The sequence below is a fragment of the Benincasa hispida genome, chromosome 4, assembly GCF_027475165.1.
Source record: "Benincasa hispida cultivar pf3 chromosome 4, pf3_genome.v1.1, whole genome shotgun sequence".
NCBI lineage: Eukaryota > Viridiplantae > Streptophyta > Magnoliopsida > Cucurbitales > Cucurbitaceae > Benincasa > Benincasa hispida.
Genome location: NC_143481.1, coordinates 50,843,874 through 50,864,138, shown reverse-complemented (window position 1 = coordinate 50,864,138; position 20,265 = coordinate 50,843,874). Strand labels below are relative to the sequence as shown.

Sequence of the window (20,265 nt, the reverse complement as noted above, 5' to 3'; positions counted from 1 at the left end):
AATTAAGATTAAAAACTCAATTTCAATTTAATATAATAAAAATTGTCTTTTGAAAGTGGTGTAGAAAGAATTTTTAGGAGTTGTTGGAAAATGAATTATCTAGAAAAATAATGAAATTGAATAAAAATAAAATAAATATATGTATATATAATTATGTCATAACTAAAAAAAATATACATGTTAAAGTTAATAATAAGTTCGGGTTAGTTCGGATTATTTTAGGTGAACCCATGAACCAACCCAAGCCATAAAATTTCCATTTATCTGAACCCAATTCAACTCAAGTCATCGAATTTGTTTAACACCCCACCTTCAACATTCCTTTCCGTTTGAAAACAAATTCATATTGTGCCTTTTTATTGAATGAAATTTATTACTACTATTTTGCAAATTAAGACTATATCTATGACTCCGTAATCAAAATTGCTACAATCGTAATGAATTTTTTTATTATTCATAATTCACATAATATTGTTGGTTACTTTTTGAAATGTATTTAAATGGACCCACTTTTCATATTACGATCAAAGTATACCTGGCCTAACTTCAAGTTCAAACTAATCGCAAGGAAAAAATCTGAGATTTATATTAACAATATAATAACTAAAATTTAACCAAATTTGACCGTACAATAGATGAAAATGGAATGAATCTCGAGGAACATGAACCAAAACTATTTTTTAACCTAGTTAAAAGCCATAAACCTATAATTGACCATACATCCAAATGCAAGCTTTTGTTTTGCATTCAAACAATTGGCAGGATTAATAATCAAATCATCGACTTTGAGTATAATTGAGCATACCTTCAAATGGAAGATTTTTTTTTTTTCATTCAAATAATCGGTGGAATTAATAATCAAACCATCGAATTTTGAGATGTTAATTAGCGTCATATTGATTATGGAGTTATGATCCTTCCAAGCTCAAAACCCAAATGAGTATAAAGATGGCATAAATTCAAAGCAAGTGGAAGATTTAGTTAGGGTTTTTCACCAAACCTAAGAAAACGCGGTTGAGATTGAGTAAGAGCTAGAAATCCATCCATAAGCCTTTAAGCCAGTGAAGCAACAGCTGTTTTGTTTTACTTTGCCAATTCCCCTTTTGTTCTTATTTGATTTCAGAACCAGCAGCTCCACCACACACACACACACTTCAGTTTAATTTCTCTATCTCTTTTTCTTTTTCTTCTTTTCTTTTTTGTTTCTTTTTAATTTGTTTTGTTTTGTTTTCTCTCTCTCTTACACACCCAAAAAGTACTAAAAACTGCAAGATCCTGGAACCTGCCTCTCCATCCACAGCATCCTTAATTTGTCTCTCTTTTTTCTTGCAATAATTAATCACCCACACTACCCATTTTAATTATCTTTTTTTCCCTATGGGACCTTTCCAAACAATAGTAGATCTATGTCTTGTGTAATAGTAGATTTATCCCATCTTAAAATATTTTAGTTTAATTTTCATTTTTTCCTTTATTAATACTAACATATTAATACGATCATGCGATTCCAAGTGTTATAACTTAGGTAGAGATAACGGCTTGGCAAAGTGTATGTTAGACTAAAAAATAATATAGCAAATATCATTTAAAGTAAAGCTTAATTAGAACTTAAATATTCATTTTGAAATTTTTGGAATCAATAAGAAATAGACTTATAAGTTCAAAGTTTTGAAATAAGAATGAAAATGTAAACGAAGATCAATGGTTGTACATACTTTATAGTTTATACTGGGTATATCGGTTATAAATTTTTATTAATGATATATAAATAGATTAGTTTTTTCTATAATTTACGTTAAGTTAACAATTAATTATACACTTTATCGTTATATCAAAGTGGTACATTAGTAATATACTTAGTATATATATATATATATATATATATATATATATATATATATATATATTTATATTATCTGAAACATATGCATATATTACTCAATTAATGAATGTATTACTTATAGCTGCTTTAAAGGTTGTATGTTCGAATCTTCCATCCTTGTTAAATGATATATTTATTAATGTTTTGAAATTAAATTGAGAAAAAATCTCATATTTACTCGTTACAATTTTCTATTAAATTTTAGATTAAATTATTAAAAAGAAAACTTACCATTGAACTTTGTTTAAAAAATACTCATATACTTTCAAGAGTTGCAATATTTCTCCTAAGTTTTAAAAAATTAGAGTTATAAGTTTTTTAGAATTTTGGACCGATGATATTGAGACATGAAATGGTAGTGTGACAGTCAGTGACCTAAAACAAAATTTGAATCCAAGTCTCGATTTCTATTTAAAATTTCAAAAGATTTCTAATCTATCATTTTATGGAAGTTGAGGAATAATATTACAACGTTTGAAAATATAAAAATATTTTTTAAACAAATGACGAAGTTGAAACTCGAGTATATTTATAATAATAATTTAGCGTAGTTTTATTTTAATAGATATTTTCCCCTCAAAATTACTTAATTTCCTTCCAAGTCATCTCCCAAAATTTCCCTTTCCTTTTAAAGAAACAGAACAAAAGAATAATCCTCACCATATAAACGTAATTATAACTATAAGTTTGAGGACGAAGTTTGACTTCTTCAATAATAAAGAGTTCTGTATAACTTTTCTTTATCTCTTGGTTTTTTTCAGGACCCAAACGTCATTTTAACTTTGACGAATTTTAGATTTTCAAATCTGTATTTATATTTATTTAATCTAAAAAATATCTGTCACCCATATCGATTTGCGTGTGTTTGTAAATCAAACCATTTACACTAAAAATTAAACATAATTCACTTAGGAATCTAAGTGAAATAATCAAACCCACAATTATTATATATAAACCCCAAAAATCTAGCCCTTCTCTCTCTATAAATACACCACTCGTTTCATTTCTCCTTCCCTCAATATTTACAGTACTCATTTCTCCATTTTCAAGCATTATTGGTTCACAAACAAGCTTTATTTTACTTTATATTTTTTTTTATCTGATCAACATGGTGAAGAAGGAATTAGCAAATGATGACAATCATTCAACGACACTTCCAACAAGTAAAAAAAAATACAAGGGAGTAAGAATGAGAAGCTGGGGCTCATGGGTTTCTGAAATTAGAGCTCCCAATCAAAAGACAAGAATATGGTTAGGTTCATATTCTACGGCGGAGGCCGCTGCGAGGGCTTACGACGCGGCCCTCTTGTGTCTTAAAGGCTCCTCCGCCAATCTTAATTTTCCAATCTCTTCTTCTTCCTTTGCTCATTTTCATAATTTTCTCTCTTCCAATCATGATGATCATAATAATGTCATGTCTCCAAAATCCATCCAAAGAGTTGCTGCCGAAGCTGCCGCGAACACCGCCTTCTTCGATTGCAATGTTGACAGTAATACGTTGGGATCTAACGATGTGCTGCCATCGTCGCCACCACCTTCCTCCTCCTCTTCTTCCTCTGTCTCGTCATCGTCCAATAACGATTCGTTTATGATGACGGATCCATCGTGGTTCAACTTTGATGACATACTCTCCCCTAAGTATGTTGGGCAAATGATGGATGGGACTCTATTTGATCCACCCATTATTGATGATTTTTATGACGAAAGTGATATTAGTTTATGGAGCTTCTGTTGAAAAAAAAAATCAATGTTTTATTTATTCTTTTTTTTTTTTTTTTAATACATTTTTTGCATATTCATATTGTATGATCCCTCAGATTGTTAATTTTACAAAATTACTGACAAAAGTAAAAATTTACATAATAATATATAAATATAGGTTACAGCCGCAGATTATTTTTCTGGGTTGGTTGATCTCTTTTGTTGGATTTCATATATTGTTCTTCTGTTCCATTTTGAGTCTAATTTGCTCTCTACACTTTTAATAAGTTCTTGGATTTTTAATTTTGTGTCTGGATAAAACTTTGCAGATTCATGAACTTAAATAATATCAAAAGTTCAGATATTAAATTTTTAATTTTGAAAAATTATAAATTCTTAGTTTAAGAAACAAAACCAATGACTGTATGTAAATCTGACATTGATCTTGATGTGTGGTTTGCTGTATGATTGTCTCAAAGTTGTGTTTCCAATGGTGTGTGTTTTGGGCGGTGGGCAGGTTTTGAAACTAAGAAAACAAGTCATGATATAATGTCAGAACTATGTGGTGAGTCCAAAAAAATATTATTAAGGATAGAAATACCGTCACACATCTAAAGATAAACAAGAAAACGACAACTTCTTCGTTGAAATTAGAAAAATTATACAAATTTAGAGTTCATTTGAAATGACTTTCTCATCATTGCTTCAAAATAAATTCGTTTGGTGGTCCATAATGAAATAGGATTGTAATGTAATTTAACAAAAAATCTATGTTTAGATTGTACGTTGTGAGGAAATTCATTTCATTATGACAGTTTTAATCTAACCCTCTTTCTCATCGTTTTCATATTTTACGATCTCATTTTCATTTTGTCCTCGATTATTCACACTTTCCAACACTCTTTTAATTCTTAGTAATCTTGATTACATTTCAATTTCCCAAACGCATCCTAAGCTTTTTGCATTTAAAAACATTGCTGTAAGATAAGTCCATGTTAAGAATGTTGTCATTTGTAGAAAATCGTGTGGAAATTATAGTTTTGAATAAATAAGAGAGATTACCATAAAGGACTAGAGACGGGAAAATTGTCAAAAACTTGTGAGGGGGAGCAAAGGTTTTAGTTTTTGGGCAATGAATGGTGAAGCAAAGAGTCAAAATAGAGAAAAGGGTAGGTCCAAATAGAGTCTGAAAATGTCAAATCCAAGCCCTAAAACTAGACAAATTTTGTTGTGGGGGATGAGAGATAGATATTTGCATATTGCACATGATATGTTTATTTTTGTTTTTGATGTTTTTAGTTTTTATGTTGGGTAAGGGTCATGGAGTCCCATTCTCTGTTTATTTGTTGTGTTGCCTTTTACATTGCATCTAGTCCATCACTCATTCTCTCTATTTTCTTTCCTTTTCTTTCTTTCTTTCAAAGTTCATGCACGAAATCCCTCCCATAACTTTTCATTTCACTTCACAATCATCACAAAATCAATTAAGGGGCTATTTCAGCCTTATCTTTTTCAAAAACCAAAATAAATCAAATCAGAATCTTTTTTTTTATTATTATTATTATTTAGAATATCTGAAGTTATGGTCTTTCCTTAAAAAACATAGATTTTAGTTGTGATAGAATAACTTGTCTTTTTAACCCTAGCTAGCTAGTTTTAATTTCATATTAATATGCTAGTCATGATTTTAGTATCACACAAATATGGTAATGTATTGATTAAGGCTTTACAAAATATCTCCCTAACCTTAGTTAAAAGTTAGTACAAAACTACAACATTGAAACACAATCACAATCTATAGTATATATAAAGAAATTCTTACGGGAGAATCTTTATACATCTTCATATTTTGTCATTCGTCACAACTATTCGAGCAAGGTGGTTATATGTAAAGTGGTGTATTCTTTTATGTATGAACATGTCTAGACCATAAATATATAAAACATCACGATCTAATGGTAGAGACATATTTAAATGAACAATAATGTCATTTTTTGGTTACAACTATTTAAGTTAAAGTGATATATCTTTTCGCATATGGATGTAGATATAGATCTCATATATGAAAAATTATGATCTAATAGTGGAGATATATTTGAACAAACGGTCACATTCTTTGCTATGTTATACTTGAGTGTGATTTAGATCATATATAGGAAACATCAATATCTAACGGTGGAGATATATTTGAACGGACAATCATATATTTTTTCTTTTAAAATTTCATAAACTTTTATTTAGTTTTTCTCTTCAAATAAGTTATAATATTATTGGAGTCGATGTATTAATTATAACTTTTCTAAAACTTTTTTCTCTATATACTAAAATAAACTATAAATTTCACGTGTGATATACATTTATACAACTAAAAGCACATAAATTTGAAGTATAGGAGTTCCGATTAATTATTTTTGTAATTTATAATTTAAACTCATGCAACCTCTAAATTCACTTTAGGTTATTTCTCATAAAAAAATACTTAACTTTTAATATTTTCATATAAATGAAAAGGTTAAACCGTACTAAAATTAGGAACTTTAATATTAATATTATTGAAATCAAAATTTTCAAAACCATTTTTTCGTAGAATCAAAATAGATTCGAAGTTACTTAGAACCATTAGATTAGAAAGAGAATTAGTGGATAGATTAGGCAACTTGAAAGGTTGGATGGCATATATAATTAAGCATAGGATACCATATAACATGAAATGAGACTGAAAATGGAAAAAAAAAAAAAGGTGGAAAAGAGCATTTTATCCCCAAAAAATATAAAAATAAATAAATAAAAGTGGAAAATAGCACATGATCAGAAATGACAATTTCCAATGTTGTAATATGACACATCATCACATGTGCCCTTCTAAAGCATATATTCAAAGTTCGAGATTTTTGTTACATTTTTTGTTTATTATTTCATATTATTCTATTTAATTTACTTTGATAATTTATATTTTTATTTTTTGTTAGTACATTGCTAATTTAGAATTAATGCTGTATATGTTTTCGTGCATTTTGTTTTTAGAGATGGGCATTTTTGGAAGTTAGATCCAACACAGAGCGTGAAATTAATGATGTGGGCTTGGCTTTATTAAGACAAAGTTGAGGGATAATTGATTAAATCAACTTATAATTAATTGCCGTTTGATAATATTAATGATGGATTTTTAGTATTGTAATAGAATAACTAAATTATACAAATAATAGTAATAATAATAACAAAATTGAAGTTTGTGTTTAGCACCCACCAGTTACGTTCAAGCTTTTCTCTTCCCATTAATTTGAACATGATTGAATTGATTAAGACATTGTATTTTCCGACATTTTTCTAATTTAGAAGTTAGATATTTCAAAATAAAAAATAAATAGTTCTATAAAGAAAATTATATTTTTATGGAGAGAATTCATTTTTAGATAAATGAAGAGTTTAAAAGTAATTGCATATTACTTGTGCAAAAGAGTTATAAGTTGTTGATGCTAAAATCTAGACAAGACAACAATAGAAATTTTATTTTTGTGAAGCAAACGAGGAACCTGCAAAAGGGAGTAACTTTGTTCACCGTGTGTTTGATGTCATGTCTACTTTGATGCTTAAGTCTGAAAACAAGTAAAGTTTAAAATTTTGAACTACTGGAACTTAGAGAATTCACTTTTCTCTTAAAGAGTTCCCATGATATATTTATAGGACTAGTTGGCTTAAACCGCTTTTGGATTCAATTTCAAAGTCGCTTTGGGATAATCCTACAACTTTCAGGTTGAGAGGTGTACTCTATTTTGTGTTCGACCAGGTCCACCTCAGCCAAGAGCAAGGCCCAACATCTTCCCCTAAGTCCATTTTGGTCTTATGGTGATGCTTTGGGCTGGTGTATTTACTAAACATCCCATTAGCTATCTTTATCGGCTTGACCTCGGTCCAAAATGGACCCAAACCTTGTTATTTTATTGGCCTTATCTCTTCTCTCCTTATTTTTTATCGATTATATCATCCGATCCAAAATTAACCACAACATAAGTAAATGGCATAGCAAGTATAACTCAACTAACATGCAGTATGTGTTCGCGATCATGAGGTCCTTAATTTATATCTCTAACCCTTATTCAATTTCCATGTTCCTGCATCACAACTTGATCATTTTACTGAATACCTCCCTATGGGAATTTGGACGGTTGCGCCATCCAGGATATAAAGTATTACTGTAGGGGTTGTTTCTAATGAAGTAGATTGATTGAGGGTTCATCGGGCACATATCAAAACTATGTCGTTCATCGCATCCTATGCACCATGCTGCAACAACTTGGATCACTGCGTTGACCTGATTTATGCCATTGGCATTGACTTGATTCATCGTCATAGCTTTGAATAAGTTAGTAAAAGTGGTAATTTGCGTTGAGAGAGTACTAGTTGCTTCTGATTGTGATGTGATACTTTTCTTTCCACAAATTTTGATCTGAAACCATTATCAACCCATTCTTCATTGTTTCGAAAAATTCTGTCCAAAATTTGTTTGCCCTCTGTGTATGTTTTATCCATCAGACCCCTACTGTCATAGAGTCAATTACTGATTACGATGTCTTGTTCAGTCCATCATAAAATATTTCCATTGTTATACAATCAGGTAGACCATGATGCAGATACTTTCGAACGAGTCATTTGAACCTAGCACATGTATCACTTATGGTTTCTGAGTCTTTTTGTTTGAAGTTGGTTATATCCCTCTTGCGACAAGCATTAACGTTAGGTGGAAAATATTTTTGCATAAACTTTTCACCATGCATTCCCATGTTGAAATCTTCTTTTGGCTTGAGAGAATAAGTCCTTTGTCGCGCTTCATCCCTAAGAGTAAAAGGGAACAATGATAGTCTAATCCCTTTTGTGGTGATTCCAAGAATCACGAATGTGTTACAAATCTCCATAAAGCTCTTCATATGTGCATGTGGGTCTTCTCTTGGAGTGCCCCCAAACTGACTAGCTGCTTGGATCATTTGCAACATGACTAGCTTCATCTCAAATCTCATGTCATGAAAACCCGGAGGCACAATCCCAGACAAAAAATTGTACAAATTCGGCGATGCATAGTCCTTGATTTTTCTATTGCGATCATGCACTAAAAGAATAAGGTTTACTTGTATGTCTGCGTTGTTTGCAGAATTTGGTGTGTTGGGCTAATTCAGCTGAATTCCCATATTTCTCTGTCTTTGCCTCTTGTTTCGGTTTGCTTTAACTCTTCTATGTATAGTCCTCTCGATTCCGGGGTCAGTCACAAACTCTGGTTGGGTGTCGTTGCTCATATACCGTTTGCAATATTCCGGTAAACGTTGTACTAGTCCTTATGCTAAGGAAGTCTGTAGTCAAAGCTGAAAACCCAAAAACCAAATTAGTGAATTATAATTTTCAATTCTGGGAAGCAGTGCCGAAAACTTGTTGTGTGCTCAATCGTGTTCTATAAAGCATAATAATATTCTCGTAAATTGCACAAGTTTTACTCCTAATAGCCCAAGTATAAATTAATCAGGAGATAGTCTCGGTAAGGATCGAGGTCGAACACGGGGATTTGAAATTAAATAAGAACAAAATCAGTTAATGAATCTCTACTCTCAAATGCTAGGGTGATGTGCATGTTGATAGATGGTAATAGGTTTGTGAAATGCATGACTTAAATGAATGCAAGTAAAGGTGTTGAGAGAGTGGGTAGGTGAAAGTGAAATTGTGAACGCATAGCACAGAAGCAAATGAAGATGAAACAGATGAGAAAACGGAGTTGGGATAAGCAATCCTCAAACCTTTTGAGCTTAACAAAAACTCATGTTCATGTTCATAACCTTTTGGACTCCACATCTTAGTGAATTAGCCATATTAATCATGTCTCCATGATGCATGCATGGGCTACTTGGAATATAAGGAAGTGTTTATCTCTAAACATTTCACTTACTCAGATCGATGAAATCCACAATCACTTGCTCTCTTGAGTAGTTAATTTTTATCTTATGAATCCAATGGTTAAAAGGACTCACAAGTCAAACTGGAAGCTTCATTACCCAAATGAATACTTACTTAATCACTAAGCTCATCGGAATGAGGATTAACTCATCCCAACTCACTAGAGATTTAGTTACTCATGGTAAGAAAAATAAAAATGGAAGAGGTAGAAGATGAAGTCATGATTAGATATTGAAATGTAAAATAGTTCGTTACAAGAGCAAATCGAAAAGTGTGTAAAAAAGAATGTACAAGAAAGAACAAAGTAAACTAAAAGGTAAAAGGTTGATGATGAGGATCATCAAACGACCTTCTAAAGCTTCTGTGATCTAAGATGGACGTGAAGCTGTGCTCTACGGTGGACAGTGGAGGAGATGCACTCTCGAGTCCTCTTCTCCGGTGGCAGCGACATGTGGCTGGTAATTCTCTCTAATTTCAAAGTTGTATGGAAGTCTCCATTCTCTCTAATTCTTCCTCTCAGAATATTCTCTAACTCCCTAACCATCCTCCTTTTAGTGGTGTAATTTTCTTTGTTCAAAACTTATTTTCTAACTCGCTTGGGCGAGGAATATATAAAGATGGTCTTGGAGACCACTTCTGCCACATAGGATAGTGGCAGGCGTGCGTCAGGGAATGTATGTGACTGTTCTTGCAGTTGTTTGTGGTCCCCTTCAAATGCATTGGGCTTTTACATTTGTCGCTTTCCTTGCTCTATCGTGTGCCTTATTATTGATCTTCTTTGCTTCTATTTTTCTAACCTCCGTTGATCTCAGTGCATGGCTTCTTTAGTCGTTTTTTCTTATATTCCTACATTGTAAACGCATTAGAGATATCATTTTTTCACTTAGGCTATCTTTTAGGTTTAATAAATGCATGGAAATTGATTTTGCCTTATTTTCTTCTAACGTGCATGTTTTTCTCACTAAATACTCCTAAATATTCTAATGTCAATAGACAATAACTTGTAGAAATAAAAGTTATCAGTGTCGTATATATTTCCTTTTCCAAGTTAACATTAAAAATGCCATTTTTACATCAATCTGATTTATTAACATTAAAAATGCCATTTTTACATCCATCTGATGTATTAGAAGGCTACACATTGCTACAAATTAAATGCTATTAAGAATCTATATTAGCTATTTTAATCATGAGAGAGTATGCATCAAATTATTCGATGTCTTGCTTTGCATATACCCCACAACAACTAATCTACTTACACTTAATTGGTTTATTCCTTTAGAAAGTTTAATCCCACATCTGATTCATGATATATATTCATAAACTTATAGTGAGCATATTTCAAGAACTTCTAAATTTCTTCATCAGTTGCTAAATCACAAAACAACCATAAATCATCAATCAACATTTTTCCTTTTCAAGATCATATACATGCTCAATAAAACACAAATGAATAACTATTTTCAATCAAAAGAAAATATTTGTGTGTATCCTATGTATCCATCAAGACCTTGAAAAGCCTTTAAACAATATCACACATTTTATAGCTAGATAATATCCTAAATAACAATCAAATTCTACAAGCTTTACCATAGAAATGATAAATTTTGCATATTTCATACTACCAACAAGCTAGGTAATAGGTAAAATAATATTACAGATCACACTGAAATAAAAGTAATAATAATATTTTCAACTTCATGGAAGAAACATAATATGACAATTTATAACATGAGTCATACATAAACTTTGTCAGCTATAACATATGGAACATTATTTCTATTCATGATCTAAGAAATGCTCAAATTGATCAAAATAATGTTTCATTTAAGGTATGAAAAATAATACAATAACAATAAAATTATTATTTTCTTATTGTACATGTCATTTGCTACTCACAAAATACTATAATATATACTTATCAAGTAAATATTGAATATTATGCTTAAATATAGTATTGAAATAAAATTGCTAAATTCTCATGCCATATGTAAAAATTTGCTTTTTGGATCAAACTACCCGTCAAAATATCTTCACCATATTTGAAAATTAAGTATGAATTTGAAACTATATTTTGAATAAAATTAAGAAAATCTCATTATCATGATCATTTATTGAGAGTAATAATAAAGCAAAATTGGATGCATTTATGGAACAAACAACCAAAACCAAAGACCTTTTATCACAAGCACCTATGACCATTTATTTGGGTCATTAATTCCTTAATTTTTACTATCCAAAATTTATTTTCCAAAGATAAGTAAATTTGAAACACAATCTTCAAATGCATAAAAATTCACAACAAACAATAATAATCACACAACCAGACAATTTCTTTCTACATAAATTATTTCAGATTATGCAAATAAATAACAACAAAAATCCAAAGAAACTCACCTTTGAACACATTATTCTGTTGATTTAATAATTGAATTCTACTCAATTATGCATGCAAGTTCACATGCATCATAAGAAATTGTATTGAACATCAATACTTGGCCAACATTATCACAAAGCAAAGACAGCTTCTTCTATATTGCCAATTTTTGGCTTCTTGACGATTTAGCCAATCTGTGAAGAACGTCTGCTTGCTGAATTCTCGAAAGCTGAAGGCGACTCCACTGCAGGAATCATATCATCCCAACACTTTTCTCTCGAGAACATAAACACTTCATTATCTTCATAATATTCTCTCCATTTCCATCACTCCTCTCCCTTTTATATTGTTTGAAGGCCACACGTGATGATACCCAATTTTGGCTGATTGCCACAAGAAAGTGAAAGCTCCTTGGAGCATAATCAAATCTCTGGAACTTCCTTCCAGCTTCATTTTTCTTGTCACACTCCCTTCTAGATTACTTTCTTAATCTAAAAGGAGATATAAAGATAATAAACATCAACCCTCTTGTGACATTTACTGTCCACTTGTTTCCTGCTTAATCTGATATTCAACAGATATATATATAATCACATCATAACCTGCAGTGTCATGGACAATCAAGAACTTCATATCACCTATGCATACATGGATATATACAAACATATATAACCAAGTAGTTTATCTCTCATTTCCTGCTAATATGTTTTACATGACAAATGAAACCAAAACTATATACATACTAAAATCTAAGAGAACTCTGAGCTATCTGATAACTTGATGTCTTGGTAGATTGGGACTGGGGTAGGCTAGGCACCGGAAACTCTTCCACTACTTGGGGGAAATAAAAAATTTAAAAAGGGTGAACTAGGAAGCTCAGGGAGTGATGAGTTTAAAACAGTAATGTTTGTACACATTTATAAGTATTTCAAGTTTAGAAACATCTTTCCATAACTTTGATGAACATTTCCAAAATTCAGAAATCACAAATCATGCTTAAGAAAATTTTATAAAATTAGCGAACCTTAAAACATAATAAAGCATTCTCCTACTTTTATCATTCATAACATCACATTTAACCTGTACACAAAACCTTCCTTGAGGTTGAGCAAGCTCAATAGACTCAACGTTGTTAGCCTTAGCTAATGTAGTGTAAACTCGATGCTATGCGTCGATATCTCTCATACATGCATATAGAAATGACCCCAAAGGGCTTAGCACCCCTTCATACAGGCCAAAGCCTACATGTGTGCCAAGGTGGGTCTCAAAGACCTATATCATACTCATATACTGGATTCCTCGTATACCTTCTTCTACCTTGAGTATTGGGAATCCTTAATAACATTCCTAGGGTACAAAGCATAGTGGTTTGAAAACTATTCTTTTAAGGCACTAGAGTTCATAAATATCATTTATATGTCATTCCCTTGCTTAAAAAAAAAATAATTTTTCACATGCTTTAGAAAATCCATAAACAATCTTTGAATAAAAATCTTGAAGAACAAGTTCTTTTCCTTTATAAAGATATCATTTCAAAAATAGACTACCAAAGCTCAATTCAAATAAATCAAGCTTAGGACATACATTTAAGATAAGTAGCTCATTTCATAGGAAATCATAGTTAAGACCTTAACAATTTTTTTTTTTAAAAAAAAACATTTGTCACTCACAGTCAATGACGAGCTTAAGTGGTTTATTGGTTATTCCGATCTCCGTTTGACCTAAAAGTTAGATCATAACCCTTTGTTAATGTCTAGTCGCTTAATTCCCATATCCTTTAAATAGTCCACATATATATTCATACTTTCCTTAGATTGTATTTAACTCTTAAGATCTCTTTAGAGTCCATACTTAGTCATTTAGGGCTATAATGTCATAAACACACCAAATTAGTCTTAACTCCAACTTACCAACTCCAATGCTCAAGTGAATGTCTAAAATAACAAAATGACTGAGACAAGGCAATCGGTTTAATTGATGGGCAGTTGGGTGCACAACAACGATTGGGCATGGGTGTTAAGACATCCACACTAGGTAGGATAATGGCTGACAATTCACGCACAAGGCATTAAGTGTGTGCATAGGCAGGGCCTACGGCCGTTGGACACCTGGTGCTGTGCATTGAGTGGCCTAATGGGTGTCGAGTGTGTGAACGAGTGAGGCACGTCGCTAGCCATCAAGTGGGCGCACGGACGAAACAATGGACGCACAGATGGGTGCTGCGAGATGCACGGACGCATGGTGTGTGCGACTGGTGTGTGCGCACAAGGCACGTGCGCCCATCGAGCTCCACCATAGCCTGATCTTCTTCAACCTTTAGCTGCAACCCCCTACTCGATTCCCTGTTTTCCAATTGCAAGTTTAGTGCATTTTTTCATCATTTCCAACCAATTTAAACACATAGTTTCTTATAATGTAACCGAACAATAAAGAAACTAGAAGTTTTAATATGTTATTTTTCTGGTTTAACTTGTTTTGCAAGGAAAATAGAATTGTGAGGCACAAGACAGTGAGGTATACACCTCAACAAAATGGAGTTGCTGAAAGGCTTAATAGAACTATGTTAGAAAGAGTAAGGTGCTAGCTATCAAATACTCTATTGCCTGAGAAATACTGGGCAGAAGTAGTATCCTATATAGTCGACACCCTAAACAGATGTCCACATCAGTCTATTAAGCTAAAGACACCAGAAGAAAGGTGGACAGGATAGCTTCCCAAATTAGAACACTTGAAGGTATTTGGGAGTGTAGGGTATGTGCATCAAAGCCAAGGTAAGTTGAAACCTAGAGCTATTAAATGTATGTTTCTAGGTTTTACACCTTGAGTAAAAGGGTACAAATTGTGGCATCCTATTGAAAAGAGATGTATCAATAGTAGGGATGAGGTGTTCAGAGAAAATGAGATGTTCATGTTAACTGAGCAACAACCTACATCTATGTCTAAAACTTGTAGTACAAGGTTTGAGGTGGAGCCACTGAATGAACCAGAAACCTCCATTTCACAATAGAACTTAGAGTTTGAGAGTGAAGACATTGTAGAGGCTGGGGAAAATATGTCTAATGAATAATAAGAGATACAGGAAGACCTACAAAATTATTCCTTAGTAAGGGACAAGACAAGAAGAACAATTGTGCCCCTTGCTAGGTACTCAGAACCTAACTATGCTAGTGTTGCTTTAAGTGCTGCCATTACATTAAGGAACAATGAACCTACAAGTTTTGAAGAAGCAACTAATAACCCTAATGCTAGACAATGGATTGAGGCCACGAATGATAAAAATGAGATCTCTTAACCTGAATGATACCTGGAAACTAGTACCCTTACCTAAAGGGTACAAACCTCTCTCATGTAGGTGGATATACAAGTTTAAAGAAGAAATTCCATAAGTAAAAAAGTCCATATTCAAGGCAAGGCTAGTTGCAAAGGGGTTCACACAGAAAGAAGGCATAAATTATACAAAGATGTTCTCCCCTGTTGTGAAACAAACATCCATTAGGCTACTCATTTCCTTAGTTGTTCAAAAGGACATGGAGTTAGACCAATTGGATGTGAAGACTACTTTCTTACACGATTTTTTTGAAAGAAACCATCTGTATGAAGCAACCTTAAGGATATGTGAAGAAAGGTGAAGAAGAGCTAGTGTGCTTATTGAACAAATCAATTTATAGGCTCAAGCAGTCTTTTAAGTGTTGGTATGACAAATTTGATGAGGTAATTTCTAAAATAGGATTCAAAAAAAGTTCCTGTGATTGGTGTGTGTATACTAACACTAAAAGTTTTGAAGAACTTGCTACTCCTATATGTAGATGATATGTTGTTAGTAGGAAGCTCTAAAGAAGTTATGAGCCAAGTCAAGGCTCTTCTAAAGAAAGAGTATATGACATGAAGGACCTAGGGGAATCAAGGAGAATCCTAGGAGTTGAAATAGACAGGGATAGAAAACATGATAGACTTTATATAAGTCAGACTGACTATTGTGATAAACTGCTACAGAGGTTTAAAATGAGTCATGCCAAGCCAGTCATCACCCTTCTTGCACCTCATTTTAAACTCTCAGCTGTTAATAGCCCCAAGAGTACAGATGAGGATCATATCAACTTTATGAAGACAGTACCCTACTCCCAGGCAGTGGGATCATTGATATATCTAATGCATCTACAAGGCCAGTTTTGTCTTATGCTACAAGTATGGTCAGTAGGTATATGTCTAATCCAGGGAAATGCCATTGGGAGACTATCAAATGAATACTAAGGTACCTATGCTCCTCCAAAGGAGCTCGAATCCTATATAAACATAATGATCCTTCTAATGATGAAATCTACGGATATGTGGATGTAGACTATGCTGGAGATCTAGACAGAAGGCGTTCATTCTCATAGTATATTTTTCTATGGGGAAATAATATAATAAGCTGGAAGGCTAACCTACAATATGTTGTAGCCCTATCTACAACAGAAGGTGAGTTTATAGCCTTGTCCGAAGTAGTAAAAGAAGGCCTATGGTTGAAAGGGTTACTAAATGATTTTGGTATCATACAACTTAAGGTGAGAATTTACTGTGACAATCAAAGTACAATATATTTATCTATAAATCAATGGTTTCACAGCAGAACGAAGCATATTGACATTAAATTCCATTTTATTAGACAAGAAATTGAAAAGGGAGAAGACCTCTAACAATGTGGCTGATATGTTGACCAAGACTGTCCCTCAAAGCAAGCTTGTTGTTTTCTGGAACTCTTTGGGTTCGAGCTACCTGAAAATGGTTAGCTCAAAATCAATACAAAATGAACAGAGAGGTTCACAGGATGCTTACAAAGGTGGAGATTGTAACAGAAAAATAAAGAAATTAGAAGTACTTATATGTTATTTTTCTGGTTTTTTTGTTGTAACCACCGGCTCACGTTGAGCTCATCTCTTTGTAAAGAAATTCTACATATAAAAGAGAAGAAAAACAGTGTGAATGAGAGAGTTCAAAATCTGTAAAACTTCAAAGAAAAGCAATAAGAAAGTGATAGCCTCACTTTGAACAGTGGGTGTAGGCTTTCTGGCTGAACCACTTAACTCCAGTGTGTTCTTCCTTCTTCTCTTACCATCATCTTGTTCCTCTTTGCATCTTCTACTCGTTTTTGGTTTCATGCAGGTGAGTCATTGAAGGTTTGAGCTCAAGATCTTCATCATCTCTATTGAAACCCTGCACAAGCTAAAGGTATATGGAGGAACGAAGACTTCCTCGAAACCCTCATATGATTTCTCTTGTTTTCCCACTCAAACTGATTGACAAAGCTGAAAAGAGTTATTAGCTTTAGCTGATACATGGCAAAGTAGCAGGCTTTATCAGGCAGCATCAGATCTTTCCTAAATCCACTCTCATATTTCTTGGGTTGGTTCTTCAAGATTGGTGTTGGGCTGTCTCCATAGATCAGATTGGACCTGCAAAGTTTGACTGAATTAGTTTATTTTGGGCTTAAATATATAAACCTCTTAAACAATCTTTAAATTGACTTACCTTCAAATTTGAGCCTCTGAATCTTCTCCCACAGCTCAAAATTAACCAAACACTTCACCTTGCTCAACTTTGCTCGAATTTCTGACCAACTGCTGGTTTTCTTCAATTTTCATCAATGTTCCTATTGAATTTACCATGGCAGCCTGCTTCGTCTTCTTCTTTGATTTTCCTATTGAATTTCACCATGGTAGCCTGCTACGTCTTCTTCTTTGATATCTCTGTGATTTTGTTGAAGAAATTTAAAGATTGCTCATGTGAATTGTAAACACCGACCACTTCTTCACTTCACCTTATATATACTCAATGACAGCCTCTTCCTCCTCACCTCTATTTTTGCCGGCTCCACCTTCAAACATTTCAGGCCACTATCATTGGTTGAATCTCATCCTTAGCCATGCCTTGAATTACAATTAATAATAATTATCAACATTATTCAATTTCCGACTTAAAATTAATTACAAACCTCTTACTCCCCTCTCAGCAATTCCTTCACCCTTAGCCAACAGTTTGTTTTCCCTCTTTTTAATATCATATCCAACACTTAAGTTATTTTCCCCCCTTAACACTTAGACTAGAAATTCCCTATTGCCTTAGCTACTCACTTCCATGTCACAACTGAAGTGGTTCACGTAAATAACAAATTTTGACTAATAATGCCAAATTTCCCAATTTTTATTCTTGACTTAACTTATGCTTAACCCAAGTCCAATCTAACTTATTTCCCAGAGCCAACGCTACAGAAAAGTTGAACATTGTCAACACCATTGACTGAAAACCTGCGCACCTCAAAATGTACCCGTAATTGAAACTTCAAAACCTTCCAAATCCAACTGTCTATGAATAAAATCAAGAAAGGTATTCGTCCGAGGATCAAGGACAATGCCTTCGTATTCATTTGTGGTTTAAAATTGATTAAAGACCACTTATACAAATCCGCCAACCGGGTGATGACGGTAAATGTGTAGGGGAGAGACTTAACTATCACTCTATCCACTTTTGCAAGCCGGTTGGAGAGTTCTCGCATTTATACTCTCTTCCTGAGACCCTTAAATTTTCATTTTGTGACAAAGAAAACTCTTCCACGCGTGAGCTTGCTATGTACTATGGGCCTAGGTAGTGGTGGGTCGTTCCCAGCAATTGTCATTGCTAAGCCTGCATGCACATAGTCTATTTCTAAATCAACCTTTCATATAAAGGAAAACATGAGTGTCATGACCGTCTCTAGTTACTAGTTAACTTTGAAAGGAAAAGTACCTCTTGTTTTTTTTTAATAAAAGCCTATCATCATCATAAAAACAGGATCATAGTATACACAATACCTTAGTGATTGCAGTACAAAGACTCATGCCCAAACTTTAAGATGGTTGATGTCCCCATTGACATAAGTGGTGCAAAAAGGAAATAGAAAGTCCTCTTTGTGCAACAAAAGGTAAGACTCATTAAGAAAGTAAGCATACAAACATTGATTACTTTAAGATTGAGTGCCTTACAAGGAAAGAAAAAAATCAAATTGCATGGTATGAGAAAAGTGCTAGTCACGTGAAAAGCATTTAAAGGTTAAAACACACTCCAATCTCATCATACAAGTTCATTTTTTTTTTATAACATGACAAGAATGATAATCCATATTCAAAAACAACATACTGCAACATGTTGCATCTTAGACAAGAAAAATAAAATGCCTTAGTGGCATCATCCATCAGTCAGAATGCACATCAAAATTAAACATAACCATTACATAAGAACCATCACAGATCCAACAAGACACATAAATCAAGCATCACGAAAATAGTTGAAGAGTGAAGAATTACTCCCATAAGTAGACAAGGAATCATCATTGACACCCTTAGAAGCACTAGGATCACCAAGAAGACGCTCTTGGAATTCAAGGAACGGGTGACTCTTTCCTCTACAGGTGGTAGAAAGCACTCGCTAAAGTGTAGCATCCCGCTCCTTGACATACTTCCAATAGATCTTGTTCAAGCTTTTAATCAATTTCAATTCAGCAAAAATGGAGTTCTTTGGTGGAGTTTTGGATGGTGAAGCAGCAAATGTATGGGCTTTCGTTGATGCTTCGGATCTTCAAACCAACTTCTTTTGATTGTGCTCGGGCGACTTTTTATAACTGCTGCATCTATTGGCTTGGTGTCCAAATATGGCTTTCAGAGTGGAATTGTTGCATGATGGCTCTCCAAATCAGCTGTCTTTCTCGGCCTAAATCGTGCTAGTTTGGGTGTATTTAACATTTATTCTAGTTCTTAGACAAGTTATAGAGCATAAGGAGCCTTCAGGACAGTTTGAATGCATTTCGGGCTTAAATGAAGCATTTAAAAAGCAAAACGGAGCCAACCAAAGAAAACAAGGTTGCACGGTGCCTTTTCCAAAAGGAACCTAATTGATGCAGCGTCGTAGTGCTTATGAGGATATCAGCAATGCGTGCGACACTCAGCGTCGTTCTACCTGAGTGGCACAGCGGTGCGCTTCGACAAAAGAGGCCCAGCGCCACAGCGCTGTCCTCAGCATTGCGGTGCTATCACGATTCCATATATATATTTCTTCATTTTTAGGGCAAGAGGATCTCCTCTTCATCATCCATTCACATCTTCTTCTCCTCATTCGACTTTTTGCTGATTTTCTCCATTTCTTATCTCTTCCATTTGTATCTGCTCCATTTCCTCATATAATCGATAGAAACATGTTTAGTTTTGTCTTCTCCATCATCATGGGAAGGTAAAATCCAGGTTTCTAGTTTATGAGATTTTAAACTTTGCAAGTTTTTGGAGTTTTATCTCAATGTAATTTCTATTTCTTGGCTATGAATTTCTATCTATTTAAATTTGTTTCATGATTGTATTTTTTT

At 33.4% G+C, this 20,265-nt stretch overlaps 1 protein-coding gene and 1 long non-coding RNA gene across 2 annotated transcripts; one reads left to right on the top strand and one right to left on the bottom strand.

Moving 5' to 3' along the window:
- Positions 1-2,881: 2,881 nt before the first annotated feature.
- On the top strand, positions 2,882-3,815 carry LOC150036789 (ethylene-responsive transcription factor ERF014-like). The gene has a single exon (XM_090313064.1). The coding sequence runs from the start codon at positions 2,991-2,993 to the stop codon at positions 3,615-3,617; it is 627 nt and encodes a 208-aa protein (XP_090169190.1). The 5' UTR covers positions 2,882-2,990; the 3' UTR covers positions 3,618-3,815.
- A 9,971-nt stretch (positions 3,816-13,786) lies between these two features.
- Positions 13,787-20,051, bottom strand: LOC150036788 (uncharacterized). The gene is made up of 6 exons (XR_016528883.1): positions 19,217-20,051; positions 17,406-18,557; positions 16,921-17,329; positions 16,756-16,828; positions 16,568-16,652; positions 13,787-14,239 (listed from the first exon to the last, which is right to left on the bottom strand). It is a non-coding gene; the product is annotated as an uncharacterized LOC150036788 (long non-coding RNA).
- Positions 20,052-20,265: the final 214 nt, after the last annotated feature.